General features: G+C 38.0%; 1 protein-coding gene across 9 annotated transcripts in view; it reads left to right on the forward strand.

Moving 5' to 3' along the window:
- Nucleotides 1–16,896, forward strand: part of ATP8B4 (ATPase, class I, type 8B, member 4) — a 227,820-nt gene that overhangs the window by 128,949 nt on the left and 81,975 nt on the right. For all 9 annotated transcript variants that reach the window (XM_014537818.1, XM_014537819.1, XM_014537816.1 and 6 more), the window contains 4 exons: nucleotides 2,816–2,904; nucleotides 5,406–5,602; nucleotides 11,636–11,844; nucleotides 15,110–15,153. In XM_014537818.1, coding sequence (XP_014393304.1) covers nucleotides 2,816–2,904; nucleotides 5,406–5,602; nucleotides 11,636–11,844; nucleotides 15,110–15,153 — 539 coding nt within the window. The remainder of the gene's footprint in view (nucleotides 1–2,815; nucleotides 2,905–5,405; nucleotides 5,603–11,635; nucleotides 11,845–15,109; nucleotides 15,154–16,896) is intronic.

The raw sequence follows: 16,896 nt of genomic DNA on the forward strand, positions 1-16,896 counted from the left end.
GGGGGGGACCAGGCCTGAAATGGAGGACAGTTGGGGGTGACCAGGCCAGCAGAGGAAGGCAGTTGGGGGCAACCAGGCCGGCAGGGGAGGGCAGTTGGGGACCAGGCCTGCAGGAAAGGGCAGTTAAGGGCGATAAGGCCGATAAGGGAGGGCAATTAGGGGCAACCAGGCCTGCAGGGGAGGGCAGTTAGGGGCAACCAGGCCTGCAGGGGAGGGCAGTTGGGGGGGACCAGGCCTGCAGGGGAGGACAGTTAGGGGTGACCAGGCCAGCAGGGGAGGGCAGTTGGGGGCAACCAGGCTGGCAGGGGAGGGCAGTTAGGGGCAATCAGGCCGGCAGGGGAGCAGTTAGGCATCGATCAGTCTGGTAAGGGAGTGGTTAGGGGGTGATCAGGCTGGCAGGCAGAAGCGGTTAGGGGCAATCAGGCAGGCAGGCAGATGAGCAGTTGGGAGCCAGCAGTCCTGGATTGTGAGAGGGATGTCCGACTGCCCGGTGGGATCGGGCCTAAATGGGCAGTCAGACATCCCTTGAGGGGTCCCAGATTGGAGAGGGTGAAGGCTGGGCTGTGGGACACCCCCCCCCCAGTGCACTAATTTCGTGCACTGGGCCTCTAGTCTATATATATAAAAGCCCAGCGACTGAATGGTGGAACAAGAACAACCAGTTGCTATGATGTGCACTGATCACCAGGTGGCAGACACTCAATGCAGGAGCTGCCCCCTGGTGGTCAGTGTGCTCCCACAGTGGGAGTGCCACTTAGCTGACCTGGATGAGTGGCGCTCCCACAGTAGGAACAGCCACTCAGAGGGCAGGTCCTCAGCTGCTCGGCTGACTGGGATGAGCAGCGCTCCCACAGCAAGCTGATCCCTGTAGGCCACACCCTTCACCAGTGCATGAATCTGTGCTCTAGGCCTCTAGTATTTAAAGAAATGCTTAGAAATACATTAAATAGATTTTTTTGCTAGTCTGGTGTGCATGTATGCCTAAGAAATGTAAATTTTAGCACACAGCTGTTAATATTTCAGCTTTTAACAATCACAAACTTTATTTGCTTTTTGTGATCTTTACTATAAAAGAAATATTTCCCACCCTCATTGTCCACATGATTTTAATAAATGATTTGAGAAAATGTGGGTGGTCTTTTTTACACAGAAGTGGCTGGGAATAGGGCACTGGGGTACAATTTTCAACTTAGGACAGTGAATTGTTCTGAGACCCAATCTTTGCTTCAATTTCTCTTCAAAGTAAATGAAAGTCTTTAAGGGTTGCTCATTTTACCCTGACTTTTGAAATGGAGTAAATTTTATGTATGCCTCCCATCTTTTCTTTTATTTCTCGTCCTCTCCTATATTAAATGGCTTCATGAATTGAAAATCATCAAGGGGGAAAATGATGTGGAGAGGGAAAACTAGAGAAATTGGGTATAATTAAAATTTAATCACTTCTATTTAGCATCTTTTTTGCCCACAAGAAATCTCTTTAGAAATATAGTCTAACATTCTCTTTTGTTAATCAACTAATAATTTACCTCTAAGGCAGTTAATAATATTCTTAGAATTCCTTGAACAAGGCACTTAGTTAGTATATCATGAGATAATGTATTGCATTTACCTGAAATTAATCTAACACAAGATTAAAACAATTCTTGCCCTTACATAAAGTACATATTATATACACAGTATGTAATACATAGTAAAGATTTAAATTATTTGCTCATTCATGGTTTGTAGTTATTCTAGTTTCTCTATTAAAGGCATCTCAAATCATTTTGAGAAACAGATTCAGAATTTGATTTCTTATTTTAACTTTTCATTTTTTATGTTAGTATTCTGAATTGTATTTATTATTACACTAGAGGCTCGGTGCACGAAATTAGTGCATGAGTGGGGTTCCTAGGCCTGACTGGCTATCAGGGCCAATTGGGGCCAGGCTGATCAGGGCTGGGCTGGAGAGGAGGCGACGGTCACCGGGCTGGGTGTGGAAGAAACGGCTGCCAGTTGTCACTGCCATAGTTGTCACTATGCGGTTCCCTGCCTCCCTCCCTCCTCCCCTCACTGCTGCGCCGCCACTGTGGCGGGTGGGTGGCAAGCCAATTGGGGCCTGCCGGCTGAGGGGAGGGATGGGGCACAGGAGATTGGCTGCCAGCCCTAAGGAGGAAGTTGGCTCTCGGCCCCCCTGAAAAAGGGGCTGCATCCACCGCCACCACCCCTGGTTCCCAGTCCCAGCCCGGGGGCTGGCGGGGAGGGACCGCGGGAGGTTGGTCGGCCGGGGGAGGTTGGCTGTGGGAGTGCACTGACCATCAGGGGGCAGCTCCTGCATTGAGCATCTGCCCCCTGGTGGTCAGTGCACGTCATAATGACTGGTCGTCTGGTTGTTCCAGTCGTTCCGGCCGCTTAGGCTTTTATATATATAGATTCTTTATAACATTTTCAAATTATTCATCACTTTGATTGACTTAATTATTTTTAACTGCTCCAAACTACAAAGATATTTGTACACAGATTTTGAAAAAAATACCATTTCTTAAATCTTTCAGCTACAAGTTCTCTCTGGATTTATTTTATACTAAGGAAACCAACTCTCTTGTAGTTTCCAGAGTTATTGTTAAGCCACCAGTTGAGAATCAAATACAACTTGGTAATGGCCCTTGCTTGCTCTTACAAAAGTTAAATTATTTTGAAACATATATTCTTTTATTTTCAGGTACATTTGACATGAGTAGGAATTCCTCCTCCTCCTCCCTATCATCATCATCATCATCATCATAATCATCATCTAATCATTTCACAGTTGTTATTAAAAACATTTTTTTTGCAGGTCCTGACACTAAACTAATGCAGAACAGTGGTAAGACAAAGTTTAAAAGGACAAGCATTGATAGACTGATGAATACTCTAGTACTATGGGTAAGTTACTATAACAAAAGTAGGCAATATCACTAGTCATTGTTATATTAATATATTTCTTATATTTTGCTGGGAATTCTTTCAGAAGTCTACAATCTGCTTGTGTAGTGTATATTGGGGATTCTGCATTTTGGGCTCAGTTATATAGCCCTCTACTTTCCAGATTATGATTTCTTAACCATTTGTAGAGTTTCTTATGCTAGGTGGGTTTAGTGTTTATGGCTCTTCATGGTCTTGCAAGTTCTCCACATCCTAAAGGTTTGTTTTTGAGAAACAAAACATAATTTTAAGGTAGTTTGGTCTTTCTGTTGTCTTACTTTTGCTCACAGCCTCTCTACATAGCTTATGGACAGGGCTAACTTCCTGAGTGTGTGATCTGTTCAGCTGCACTGGGTCCCCACTCTGAAAGGCCTCATGTTAGTAATTGATCTGCTGTCACTATGTAGGTTTTTTTTAAAAGAAATTATTAATACATTTTTAACAAGGGGAGGTGTCACACGTTTTCATTTTGCACTGGGCCCTGAAAATCATGTAACTGATTCTACTTAGGAATTCTCTGAGGCCTAAGTCACAGTTCTGCTTCATAAAGGCTTCTATACCTCCTAGCTCATGCTTATCTCTGTCTCTGAATATTATTTCTCCTCTGATTTTTTTTTGGAAATGATTTCCTCTACCACACACTAAAAAATGTCAGGAATTCCTTGTATCCTATCCTTTTTTTAGTTAGTCTCATGGTACCTTAGGCTGTGGATCTGATATCTGATTTTTCATGTAATATTACTTTGCCTCCTTATGAAGGGGTTAAGTTTCAGGACACTGACCTTGAAATATGAGGACAGTAACTTTGAACTATGTTCCCCCACCTACCCCAAGACAGACTCACAAGTAATTATTTGCTTAACTGATATGTAACAGTGGGATTCTGAATAAGGAAAGAAGGAAACAGACTCTTATTTGGGCACAAAATATTGTCCAGGCTCTGATTTACTTTCAGTATTATCCTCAGACATGGACTTTTCTCCTCACCTCTTGGGGCTGAATCCCTTGGTCAAGGGGACATGCCAAGAAGGAGTCTGTGCCCCTCCTAGAATTTCCAACTTAAATGACCCTGAGCTCACTCCTAGGGCTTGCATGGGGATTGTATATCTATCCACCACAGAGTAAAATTACTGGGTTGTGAAGCAAGGACTGTCCCAGCTTTTTGTACTAGACAATTGGATGATCCATTGGGGTATTAGAAGCCGAGTCGGTCCTTAAATTCAGGCATTTAATGCTAACTATCACCAATTTTAATGCTCTTACAGTAATTCAGTTAAATTAATTTGCAGTATTAGCCATTGAAAGAAAGAGGATACTGTATGATCCAGGTACCACACTGGTAGGATTTCAGGGATTCACAATTCTACTTTTCTCTAATAAATGGTTTTCTAATTGCCTTTCCCCAAACTTTTTCTTCTTAATGTGGTTATCTTATTCATGAGAGAAAAAAGAAGAAAGCAGTTCTAGAGCGTCTGAATATTCTTTCATGGAGGAGAAAGGAAATCGGAGGGAAATGCATTCCTATTCTTTAGCCCCACTCCTCCCTCCACAGTGGCTGGTCTCTGCTCCTATCACAGGTTGACACTTAGCAGAGCAAAGTCACCTGAACACCAAGTTCAGCTCAGGTCTTACTTTGTCCACTGACTTTGTGTACTTCCTGTTTAAAGCTGGAATTTTGGACTCACAAGGAACTGACTTTGCTGTATTTCTGTTTGCTATACCTCCAAAATGTCTGCTTTTCTAATACTGATACTAATCACAATGTAAGAGTTAGCTAATTTTTAGGTTGCATACTACCTTTTTTCCTTATTTCAAAAGGAAATATATATGTCAGGAAATCTTTTCGTTAATCCCTATCTTTCTTGTTGACCTTAGGTAAGTATTATGTAGCTAGAACTGTGTCTAAAAGATTTGCTCAGTCTGGGACAGTTCTTTATAACTGAACATTTTTTTCCTTTTGCTTTTGTGCTCGGGTGATTATATAACTTATTTAAACAGGATACTTTTGAAGGGGGAAGGAAGGAACCCTATTCCTATTAGATATAAACTGGGGTTGACCAGGGCACATCAGGACATATGAGCTTCTTTATTTAAGCCACTTAAATATTTGTACTCATTAAGAATCAAAGAATTAAAGTTATTAGCTTTGTGACTGTGGACAAGTTATATAATTTTTCTGTGCTTTCACTGTATTTTTGTTTTTGACCAGTAAAATGTGGGAATGATTGTTCCTCTCTCAGAGTCAATGGGAGAATTGAGGAAATATATGTAAAATATTTAGCTGAGTTCCCTACATAATAATATTAAATTTTACTCCCATGATTAGTGATAAGTAAGAAGAGCTTTGTGTAACTTGCTTTTCAAGTGACAATTTCTTGGTGTTAGATGTGCAATTAGATTGCATTGATATGACTAGTTTTGAGTTCAAGTTAACATTAACCAGACTTCTATTCTCATTTCAGATATTTGGGTTTCTCATATGCTTGGGAATTATTCTTGCCATAGGAAATTCAATCTGGGAGAACCAAGTTGGGGACCAATTCAGAAGTTTTCTTTTCTGGAATGAAGGAGAGAAGAACTTTGTGTTCTCAGGATTCTTAACATTCTGGTCCTATATTATTATTCTCAATACAGTTGTACCCATTTCATTATATGTGAGGTAAGATGAGAGTTTATACTTTAGGGAAGCCATTTCACCAAAAGCCTTTGTTTGCGTAATCACTTTTGTTTGTTTTAAAATTACAACAGTGAGATAGTTGTCTTGTTCTGTTTATGATCTGCCACATCTGTTACAAATGAAGCAACTAAGCTGGTTAATCTGTTTAACTTTTACATTTTCAAATTACAATACATGCATTTTATTTTCTTCATTCAATTCGTTTTCTCACGAATCTTTTTCTTTGGAGTATATGGACTATAACATAATCTCATGCAACCTGATTGATTAGAATTGGGTTGATGTTGGTTAAGGAAAAAGAGACTATTTGGAGAGCTCTAACCGGTTTGGCTCATTGGATAGAGCGTCGGCCTGTGGACTGAAGGGTCCCAGGTTTGATTCCGGTCAAGGGCATGTACCTTGGTTGTGGGCACATCCCCAGTTGGGGGTGTGCAGGAGGCAGCTGATCGATGTTTCTCTCTCATCGATGTCTCTAACTCTCTATCCCACTCCCTTCCTCTCTGTAAAAAGTCAATAAAATATATTTAAAAAAAGACTATTTGGGGAGATCTATGGCGATGGTGCCTCCCTGCCACTAGTCTGACTCCAGATACCTGGGATTCAGATTCTATTCTACACTTACTAGCTCTGTCAATCAGGCAAGTTGACTCGCCTTTTAGTGCTTCAGTTTTCTCATTTTAAAAATAGAGAAAAATAATAGGATTGTCTGAGGAGTAAACAAACATGTAATGCTCTTAGAATGATGCCTGACACATTATAAGAGCTAAATGAATATTCATTTTCCCTATTACTGTTTGCAACTATAAATGAGTACATGAAGGAGTTGAAATATACAGGCAGTCCTCGGGTTACATCAGACTTGACGTATGTCATTTCATGGTTATGTCGCTATCTCCCATTTACAAAAAGTTATAAAAAATGAAAAGTTTGTCATTTCGACATATGTACATATGTGCTTTATGTTTTTTATTATGTATTTACCACAAGTAAAGGTCAGGAATTGTTATCTTTCTTTTAAATTTTTTTTTTACTGTTTCACTTCATTTACTGCTGTGTATGTGCTCCATGTGAGTGACATAGGTGCTCATGTAGGTGGGTTCCGACTTACGGCGAAATCGCATTACGTCGTAGGAACAGATCGCCGACATAACCTGAGGACCTACTGTAGTTGATGGTGCTTAACCATTGTTAAATAGAAGCGTGATTCATAACTTCCACCACAACTTGATCTGTCATTTCTAGAGCTAAAATGGTCTCTCTTCATAGATAGACACACACACACACACACACACACACACACACACACACACTCATATATAGATGGATATAGATATATATGTGTATGTGAGTGTGTGTGTTTGATAAGTTGGCCCTAGAGTCTTTACCTGAGACATTCGTGATCCTAATTCTACCAAGGCTGAGACAGGCAGTCCTGGAGAGGCTGGAGCCAAGAGGAGAGTTGGTTGTTTGACTTTCCTCATCATCTGTATTTTAACAATACACAAAATCACCAGCTCTAAATCTCCACTAATTTTTATGAGCTTCTTTTTCTCTCTTTCCAAATTCTAGCTATGATGAAGCAAGGGACGTTTAATGCACAAAATCCGCCCTTGTTTTGGATAGCGGTCAGGGAACTGAAATGTCAAGTTGTGGGAAATTGACTTGAAGTAGTGGCATGTGGCCATAACACCACAAATTGCTTTGAGCCTTCTGGAACCGTGGTCAGAGTGGGCTCTATGTAAACTGTGTCCTACTGGCTCATCTTTGATTCTGAGGACCTCTCAAGCTTGTATCCAATTATAAAGTCTGTAGTCAATACTGCTCTTTGCCAGAACAGCTATGGTCAGCTTTTACAGCTTTCCTTTTATGTCCTAAATGAATAATAAATGCTCATGGTGGCTTACCACCAGTACGTGTGCAGTTTCATATGCCCTCATGAAGGAAGAAGTATATTCTATGTACATTCTTTCTTTGAAGTGCATTGGCATTTTTCATTTAATGATTTGAAAGAGTGTGTGTGTGTGTGTGTGTGTGTGTGTGTGTGTGTGTGTTAGACACCAAGGCTAGATTCCCAGGTTAGCATTTCTTTTCCTTCTAATGTGTCCCCTGTAGTGGTGGAAAGAAAATCTGCTTGGAATAATCCAAACCCAAGTTCTGGTCTTGGCACTGCCACCAATAGCTGTGTGACCTTGGAAAAAGCACTTGGCATCTCAGTGCCTCAGTTTGCCTATCAAATATGTGCTACTAAGTAAAATGAGGGGATTAAGAGAATAGATTTATGAGTGTCTTTCTGCTCCAAACAATACCACTTTACCTTTAGATAGCATTTTATATTTTATATAAAGTGTTTCCACCTACACTTATGTCTCCTAACACTCTTAGGAAGTAGTTATTGCTGAACATTTTTCAAAAATGAGATGATTCATTCAGGATCAGGGTGCTGGTTAGAACCAAGATCCAAATCCAAGTCTTCTGACACTTGGCGCAGTGTTTTCTCCTTTATGCCTAAGCTGTGTATGATTTAATCATCGGTGAAGAAATCAAGAATAAAAAAGAGGCTGGAATCCTCTGTCTGTTGGTAAGGCACAGTATTGATGAGGATAAATGTAAGCTTTGCTTTCATTACATAGGAACAGTGATTCTGATCTGAACTTGGGGTAGGGGCAGCATTCTGAGGAATTTCAGGTTGCTCAGTCTTACAGACTGAGAGCTAGAAAAAGAGAACTCCCAGATATTTCTGTTTGGAGGGATAAAGGCCTTCACCAGAAGCTTCCCTTAGGCTTTTGAATAGCTACCAAGGATAAATTAGTGCCATATGTCACTTGAGAGTAATTGTGCAGAATTTACTTTGAATGGTTAACAATCCCACGTGAGCAAAGGACGTTGATTGTGGTAAGATATTTCTATGCTGTCAGTTTGTTTATCTGTAGTGTTAAACATACCCAGCTATGGTTTTTTAAATATACCAACTCAAGAAACGCAACTGTTGTATTCCAAAGGAATTAGCTTCTGAGTGTTTTTTCCAAAGCAATAGGAACTCCTTTCCATGTTGCTTGTTTAGCCACTCAATAGGGGGAATCATTAGCCTGCTCTTTGAGCATGAAGGCAGAGTACACTAAGCAGCTTGATCATGCTAACTTTGAATATTTGTCTCCTTTCTCTATCATAAAACAAAAGGCTGAATGCTCCACCGTGACTCCTTTAAATCCTGCTTTCCCAACAAAAAGGATGCACTTTCTCTCAACAGACTATTTTAAGGTCTAAGAATTCAAGTTAATTGAGAGTATTTCCATTGGCTTGTACTGCAACACAGAAGGATAAAATTCTGTTCCATTCATTTTTGCCTTAAGTTTTCAGGGAGCTACTTATTTTTAAATAAATGAAAGCTTCAACTGATCTGTGCGGTTACTTGCATAATGGCATTCTTAAGGCCAGGTCTGCACTGGCTTTACCAAATGCCTGAATTCTAGTCTTGGCTCTGTGGTTAATTATTTATGTGACCCGGGGTTAGTCACTTAACCTGTGTTAATGTCCTTATTAATGAAATGAGTGAATAGAGCGTCAGGATTCATCCATGTAATCCTGACTGACTGCCTATGACAGGTAAGACGCTGTGCCTGGCCCATGTGCACTAATGCTTTCTGAGTGACAGAATAAGGAAAACAAAGCTGAATTAGAACAGTTATCAAGGACCTTATAAGGAAGTGTGTGTGGGGTGGTGGGGTGGTGGTGGTGGTGGTGGTGGATACAGAATAGTAAACCATAACAGGAAAATATATGAATAAATACATGCAGAGTATGACATTTATTTTTATGTCATATGATTCTACAGAGTCATAATGTGATTTTTAGTTTGGGTGAAAAAAAGTGTTAACTTTTTAATAGTTAGAAAATGAACTAATATCATACCACTTTGGGGAAGGAAAATGTAGATATGTCATGCAGTGACAGAGCAAGAAGCATAGAATTTCATGTACTTGGGTGTCCTCTTTTGTCTTCAAGGAGACCAGAGGTAGTGTAACAGGCTGCTGTGAACTTTCTCACTTTACAGCTGAGAAAACCAAGGCCTAATTCCCATTAAGATCAGAAATGAGCTATAAGTTCTTGCTATGACCATTACTATTTTGTTCTGTTCTGATGTCTTTATTAATGTATTAAGACATGCAACTGAAATATCACTGAACAAAGTGAGACATGAAACTAAAACTGAAATAAACCTATTAGAAAGGAAGAGCTTAGACAATGTGATTACAATTCTAGAAAATCCAAAAGAATGATTCCATAAAACTCTGAGTAAGATCATTTAATTAACTGTCTGATTTTGTCCCATAATCACATTTTTAATATTAAGATACTTTTAATATTAAAAACTTTTCATTAAGCCAATAACAATTTAAGAAATTATCAGTAAAATGATATAATGTCCAGGAACAAAGTTATCAAGCTATGGTGTGAACCTATGTGAAAAAAATAAGACTAAACTAAATTTAAAAATATATATATTTTATCAATTCCGGAGAGGAAGGGAGAGGGAGAGAGAGATACAAACATCAATGATGAGAGAGAATCATTGATTGGCTGCCTTCTGCACGCCTCCTCTAGGAGATCGAGCCCACAACCCAGGCATGTGCCCTGACCAGGAATCAAACTGACCTCCTGGTTTATAGATTGACACTCAACGGCTGAGCCATACTGGCCAGGCTAAAATTTTTTAACAATAAAGATACTTTTCAAAATTGAATTCCTGGAAATATTCTTCTTGAAGTTGTTTTAGGCATTATAAAATATCAGTTATTTAAAACAATTCAGAAGCCAACACAGAGTTAATAAAAACCTAAGTAAGTTTTATGAGAAAGCTGATACATTGATTCTAAAGTTTATTTAGATGAATATGATGATCCCATCATCATAGAATAAATGAGTGATTATAGCTAAGAATCTTTGAACAAGAAGATAATAAATGTTCTCTCATCTCTTCCCAGGTATTGCCAAATTTTAGAAAGCTACAATAATGAAAACAAGAGATGCATTAAAGTGACACACTAAGGAACACAATTGAAATTCCTAAAATAGGTTCTAGTGAGGAAAGTAATTTATATGTGACATGGAAGCAGCCCAGCATAATAGGGGGAAGGGCTCAGTGTTAAATGGTGATGAGAACCTTTCTGTTGGTAAAAATTGAAATTAGCTCTGAATATGTACATCATACTTCAAAAAATTCTGATTGTGACAAATAATTAAATGGAAAATTAATAAAGGAATAGAAGAATAATGTGGTTACCTATATGTATAATCTTGGTACTGGGAGGGCCTATCTAAGTAAAACTCCCCAAACTGAAATTATAAACAAAAACTATAAAATATGGGTAAATTGGATCAATTAAAAAGAGAAAACTTCTGTATGTTAAAAACAGTGGAAATAGAATTAAAAGACAAATGATAAATTGGGTAGCATATTTGCATAATGCATATATATTAAAAATATATGTTTCTTAACAAATAACTAAATACACTAACATCTCAGTAGGAAAATAAAATAGGCAGATAACACAATTAGATAATTTCAAGAAGAAAACAACTGGCCAATAAAATCTGAAACAAATGTTTAACACACTGAAAAGAAATGCAGTAAAGAGCAATTAGATGCATTTGACTTGGCACTTAGTAAAAGATAATTTTCAATAATCTAATGGTAGAAACTTACATTAACACAAGAAATCTCCACTGGGCCTGTTTAATGTAAATAGAGAACCATGAACTGTTCCCTAAGGCTTTATGCAAAGCCAGCTTATTGTCTCCTTGTGCTGTAAGGAAACGACTTAGGAAGGTTTAAGAAACAGGCTCTGCTGAGATGCTTCTGCTTCTGAAGGTCACAAGGGACTAAGGATAGATAGAGCATCCACAGTTTCTTCTAAACTCCAAGGACTTTGGCAGACTTCTTACTTTGGCAAAGCTTTGTATGTTCTGAAATTGATGGAGCAACTCTTTCCCCCCCTCTATGTTAATGGATGAAAGTGTGGAAGTAATTCGTCTGGGACACAGTTACTTTATAAACTGGGACCAGAAGATGTATTACTCTGGAAAAGCAACACCTGCTGCAGCTCGAACGACCACGCTCAACGAGGAACTGGGCCAAATTGAATATGTTTTCTCTGACAAAACGGGTACCCTCACTCAGAACATCATGACTTTTAAAAAATGTTCCATTAACGGGAGAATCTATGGTAAGAGAAACAGTTCCTTTTTAAAAATGATATTATTAATGGTCCTGTAAAAAATAAGCAAGCCTATATATTTTTTCTTATTAAGAAATCCTAAACCATCACTGCTTTCTTGTTAATATGGGTGCCACCGGCATCTAACAGTGCTTAGCACATAATAAACACTCACTAAATATTAGTTGAATCAATAAATATTCATCCAATAACTTAAATGTTTTTAAATTGAATAATTTAAATGTTTTTAAAATTGATTTTAGAGAGAAAGGAAAGGAGAGAGAGAGAGAGAGAGAGAGAGAGAGAGAGCGCTATCAATGAGAAACACTGATTAGCTGCCTCCTACACATACCCTACTGGGGGTTGAGCCTGTCACCCGGGCATGTGCCCTGACGGGGAATTGAACCAGCGACCTCCTGGTACATGGGTTGATGCTCAACCAACTTAGCCACACCAGCCAGGCAATGTTGAATAATTTAGATGAAACTGAATTTTTTACCATTCATGGGTAGAGAAGGGGCTTAGATGTGATACTCTCCAAAGTTCCATTCAGTGTTCCAACTCTGTAATTCTGCTTTGTGGTACTTAATAGGTCCATATCCCAGAGGGGACAAGTTCTTGGTAGTATTTTATACATCCTTCCCATCAGCTCTGGAATTGATTTTACTGCCTGTATTTGTGAGAATTCACTATTCATTCCTGAGAATTCACACTGTAAAGAGCTACTCTGAGGGGCCAGGCAAGCTAGTTCATCATTATGCAGTTCCTGTTTGTATGCTTTTGTTAGGATACCTGCTCTGTATTTGAACTTCAAGCATTCTATTTATATGTGACCTTTCTCACCCAGACTTTGGTCAATTAGCAGACAATTCCTTCTGCTGAGAGCATGGACGCTACGCAGAAGGTTTCTGTTGGGTTCCCCTGATCTTATGTCACTGGATTCTGAGAGTCCAGTTTCTCCAAATAGAAATCTCAGGAAGTAAAGGAAATCCAAGAAACACAGGAAGAAATTCCCACTGTTTCCTGATGGGAAACTTCACATGCTTCCAAATATTTTAAAGTACGATTTGACTTTGAGCGAAACTAAGAACACAAGACGTTGATTTTTATACTCTCCTGCCTTTTAACCTCCCTCTTTCAACCCACCCCTGTAACCCAGGGACACCATGGTTTCCTCACCTCTCCTCTGCCCCCTACTTCTCTGGCAGTGGACTAAATGGTTTTCAACCTGGACGCCCACAGCCTCAGCTATATTGTGTACTTCGTATATCCCTATCATAATGACTAGTAAACAAAACAGAAACTTTCCTTAAAAAGTTTTATGGACATTATTTTCAAAGACTTTCCAAATACTGCCTTAACCCAAAGAGTAGTTTAAATGGGAAAATTTTAGAGAGTATTAGAGGTATTTTGAATTTGGGGGAACTTTTGAATTATTTTGCCATGGCACCATTGATAATATAATAATAATATCACTTCTAGGAAATGATGTTAAGTAAATTATTAGACATATGGACCCAGATTTGTTTGTAGAGTTGTTTGTCACAGGAATACTTTTAGAAAAGGCCTTTGATTTTCACAAAGTAAATATCCCAAGATCTTTGCAAATCTCCAAACTTACAAATCCCATGATAGCTTATAATTACCCTCATAAAATGCAGGAAAGTAACTGAAATATTTAAGTAACCTCTTTAGGCCCTTAGTTTGTATGCCATAATAATTTATGTTTCAGAATAACTTTTCCCTGCTATCATACGTGTTGGTCTTATTTATATCATAGATTCAGGCCTTGCGAATTTTTGACATTATACTCTGATTTATCTATTTTCTGGCTCAGAACTATTATTTTTCTTAGATCTCTTTAATTTTCCTTCACTCCTATCACAACCCTAAAAGTGAGCTTTCTTTGGGGGGGACCATTTTACACAAAGACACAGTTTTGTTTTCATCCTTTATTAGAGTTATTGCATATGGGGTAATGACTGGAACATAAGCACGGTGAGTCTAAAATTTAAATCAAGGTGCTTGGTTAGGTTTATTCACTAGCGCAGGGACTCCTCCCACATGCAACGACACAGCAGCCCACATTTAGACCTGTGCCTCAGAAAAACAACAAATAACTGTTAGTCAAGTGTCTTTTTTTTGGTCACAGCATTATGTAGTAAAAAGAGAGAGAGGCTTAAGTTCAAAAACCTACTCCGCTGCCTTTGCAGTTTTAGTTTAGTCATGTTACATTGAACTCCGTTCTTCAGTTCACTCATCCATAAAACAGGAATGAAAATCTTCACCTGGCAGGTTTGTTATAAAGATCAGTGATAATGTAAGTTTCTGGCACAGGATGGATGCACATAACTCATTATTTTTACAAGAATTATAGGTCGGGAAAATAGTATTAAACCTTCAAATGCCAAGCAAAAATTAGAAAAATCTTAAAGACCTCCAGTTAGGATAAAGCTAAAGTAAATGATGCTACATTGGCTATCATACAATCCTTCAAAATTAGATTCACAAAGAACTTTTAATGACAGGAGAACATCTTATACTTTAAGTGGTTACAAAACAGCAGGAAGCAGAAATGTGTGACTAGTATGATGAATACATGTATACCTGTAAACATATACACAATATACACACACATATAATCAACCTCAAAACAACTCTGCAAATATTGGTTTTCTCTGGGTGGTAGGACTTTTAAACATTTTTATTTTCTACTGTAAATGTCCACTATTTTACAATATAGCTATAATAATCAGATATTGGCTTTATCCTAAGAAGTTATTTTTAAGTGTCTGTGTGCTCTGCCTGAAACAGGCACTGCCATTGTTTAAAGCTTACATGCTCATCTGACCTTCATAATGCACAGATGTATCTGGCCTCAACCACGGTAGACAAAGATGTACTCACCGAGCTCTAGCATTGACAAGAATTGGTCTGTATTGGATATAATTTTGGACTCCCCAACTGTGGGGATAAAGTAGAAGATAAAATTTGCCTCTCACAAACATCATAGATAATGTAATGCCAGAATGATGGAAATATCAGAAATACATAATTGCATACTGCATGTTAGTTCTATCTTGGGCAAAATGAGTATCTCTCTGTATAGATAGCCATGTCTAGGGTTACAATTTGAAAACACTCTTAAAAAGTCTACCTTTGAACCCAGAATGCCATCCAGTAGTGGTACTTTAATAAGTGTATTCCTGAAGATTAAATGTCTAAATCTAGTATCAATTTCATTTAGTTTTAATTCTCAATTTTTGTTTGGCAGGTGAAGTGCATGATGACCTGGGTCAGAAGACAGACATAATTAAGGTGTGGAGGTGATAAAATTTCATTTTTACTTTTAATTTCAGATTGTGCATGCTTTTAAAATGATGAATTCCTAAAGGTCTAATTTCTGCTATGACCAGATGAGATACATAACATTGAAAATATATTTATATGATTCAAAATTTCTTCTTATGCAGGTTCCCCAACCCCAGATTTACCACTTTCTTATTCTAATATTTATGTATATGCAAGCAAATATATTTCTTCATTTTTTTAAGGTAGCATATATACACTGTTCTTTCAACTTTCTCAGCAATGCATTTTGGAGATTTTTCTTGATCAGTAAAAAAAGTACTTCTTATTCTTTTTAATGACTGATAGTATTTTGCTGCATTGATGTTCTGTAATTTATGTAAGGAGGCACTATTGGATATTCAGGATATTTTCAATATTTTGTTATTAAAGAAAATGCAGCAAAAATAACAGTGTGTACCTATGCTATTTCACATGAATCCTATATTCTAACAAGTTCCGTTTTTACAAATGAATTGCCAGCTCAAAAGGCATGTGCATTTGTAATTTGATAAATATTGCCAGATTACCCTTTTTAGGATTTATACCAATTTATTCTCCCACAAACACACTCACCAATACTATGTTGTATCAACGTTTTTGATCATTGACAAACTATGTGAAACACAGTATATCAAAAAGTTTCAAATTTTAATTTCTCTTATTATGAGTGAGGTTGAACATCTTTTCATACTTTTAATAGCCTATTGTATTTCCTTTACTGTGAACTTCTGGTTCATAATTTTTTACCCACTTTTCTATTGGATTATCATCTATCCATGGTTTCTGAGAATAAATGTCACTTATGTTAATTTTATTTTTCAGAATCTAGAGAGCTACTAGATTCTGTTTGCTAATGCTTTATTTAGATACTAGTAGCCCAGTGCACGAAATTCATGCACATTGAAAGGGAATTAATTAGAGGAACGTAATTTGGACTCACTATCTAATATCAAGAATATGTGAGCGTGAGGCAGTCCGCGTTTCTGAAATTCAATGACATGAATTTTAGCTATTACTTTGCCAAATAAATGAAATTTACAGACATCATTTAAAAGAGCATTCAGCTTAGTATTAAAAACTCTGACTACCAAGTCAGGTCTGTTTTCAACTTTTTGCCAGGCATATTTCTGGGACTACCCTCAAAAGATGATGGAAGTATTATCATTTTACCAATCGGCACATTGTCATTTTCAGATCTAGATTTGAGATAATCCATCAAACCACTATATTTTTCAACTCTCAATTTAGATTGGTTTGCTTTGATGAATTTATCCAATTGGCCTCCATTTTTGAATACGAATCCAAGATAAACTGTTGAGTTAATTTCCCTGCATTTAAAATAGAATTTTAAACGTGTTGCACAGAGAGATGAAATCCATAATACTGCATTTGTGTGACTCGTGTCCTTACATTTTGTCTAGTATTATTGTCGATTACACTGTTGTCTCTGAGTCTTAATGCACAGACAAGTTTTAGAATACACCATGTGGACAAGTTTTAGAATACACATGTTCTGTCGTCGCCATAGCCTTCTTTCAACTTTAAAGGCATGTTGGTCTTTAGACATTTTCTGTCGATAACGCTGGTGTTTTTGGCATCAGTGTGACATTTTTCCAGTAGCTGGTGTTCAGATACATTCTGTCGCAGCCTTTTTCACCATGTGGAAAAAAAATAGGATATGTCATTGCATCTAATGTAGGAAACAGGATA

This window comes from Myotis brandtii, unplaced genomic scaffold (assembly GCF_000412655.1).
Source record: "Myotis brandtii unplaced genomic scaffold, ASM41265v1 scaffold182, whole genome shotgun sequence".
In the NCBI taxonomy this organism is placed as follows: domain Eukaryota; kingdom Metazoa; phylum Chordata; class Mammalia; order Chiroptera; family Vespertilionidae; genus Myotis; species Myotis brandtii.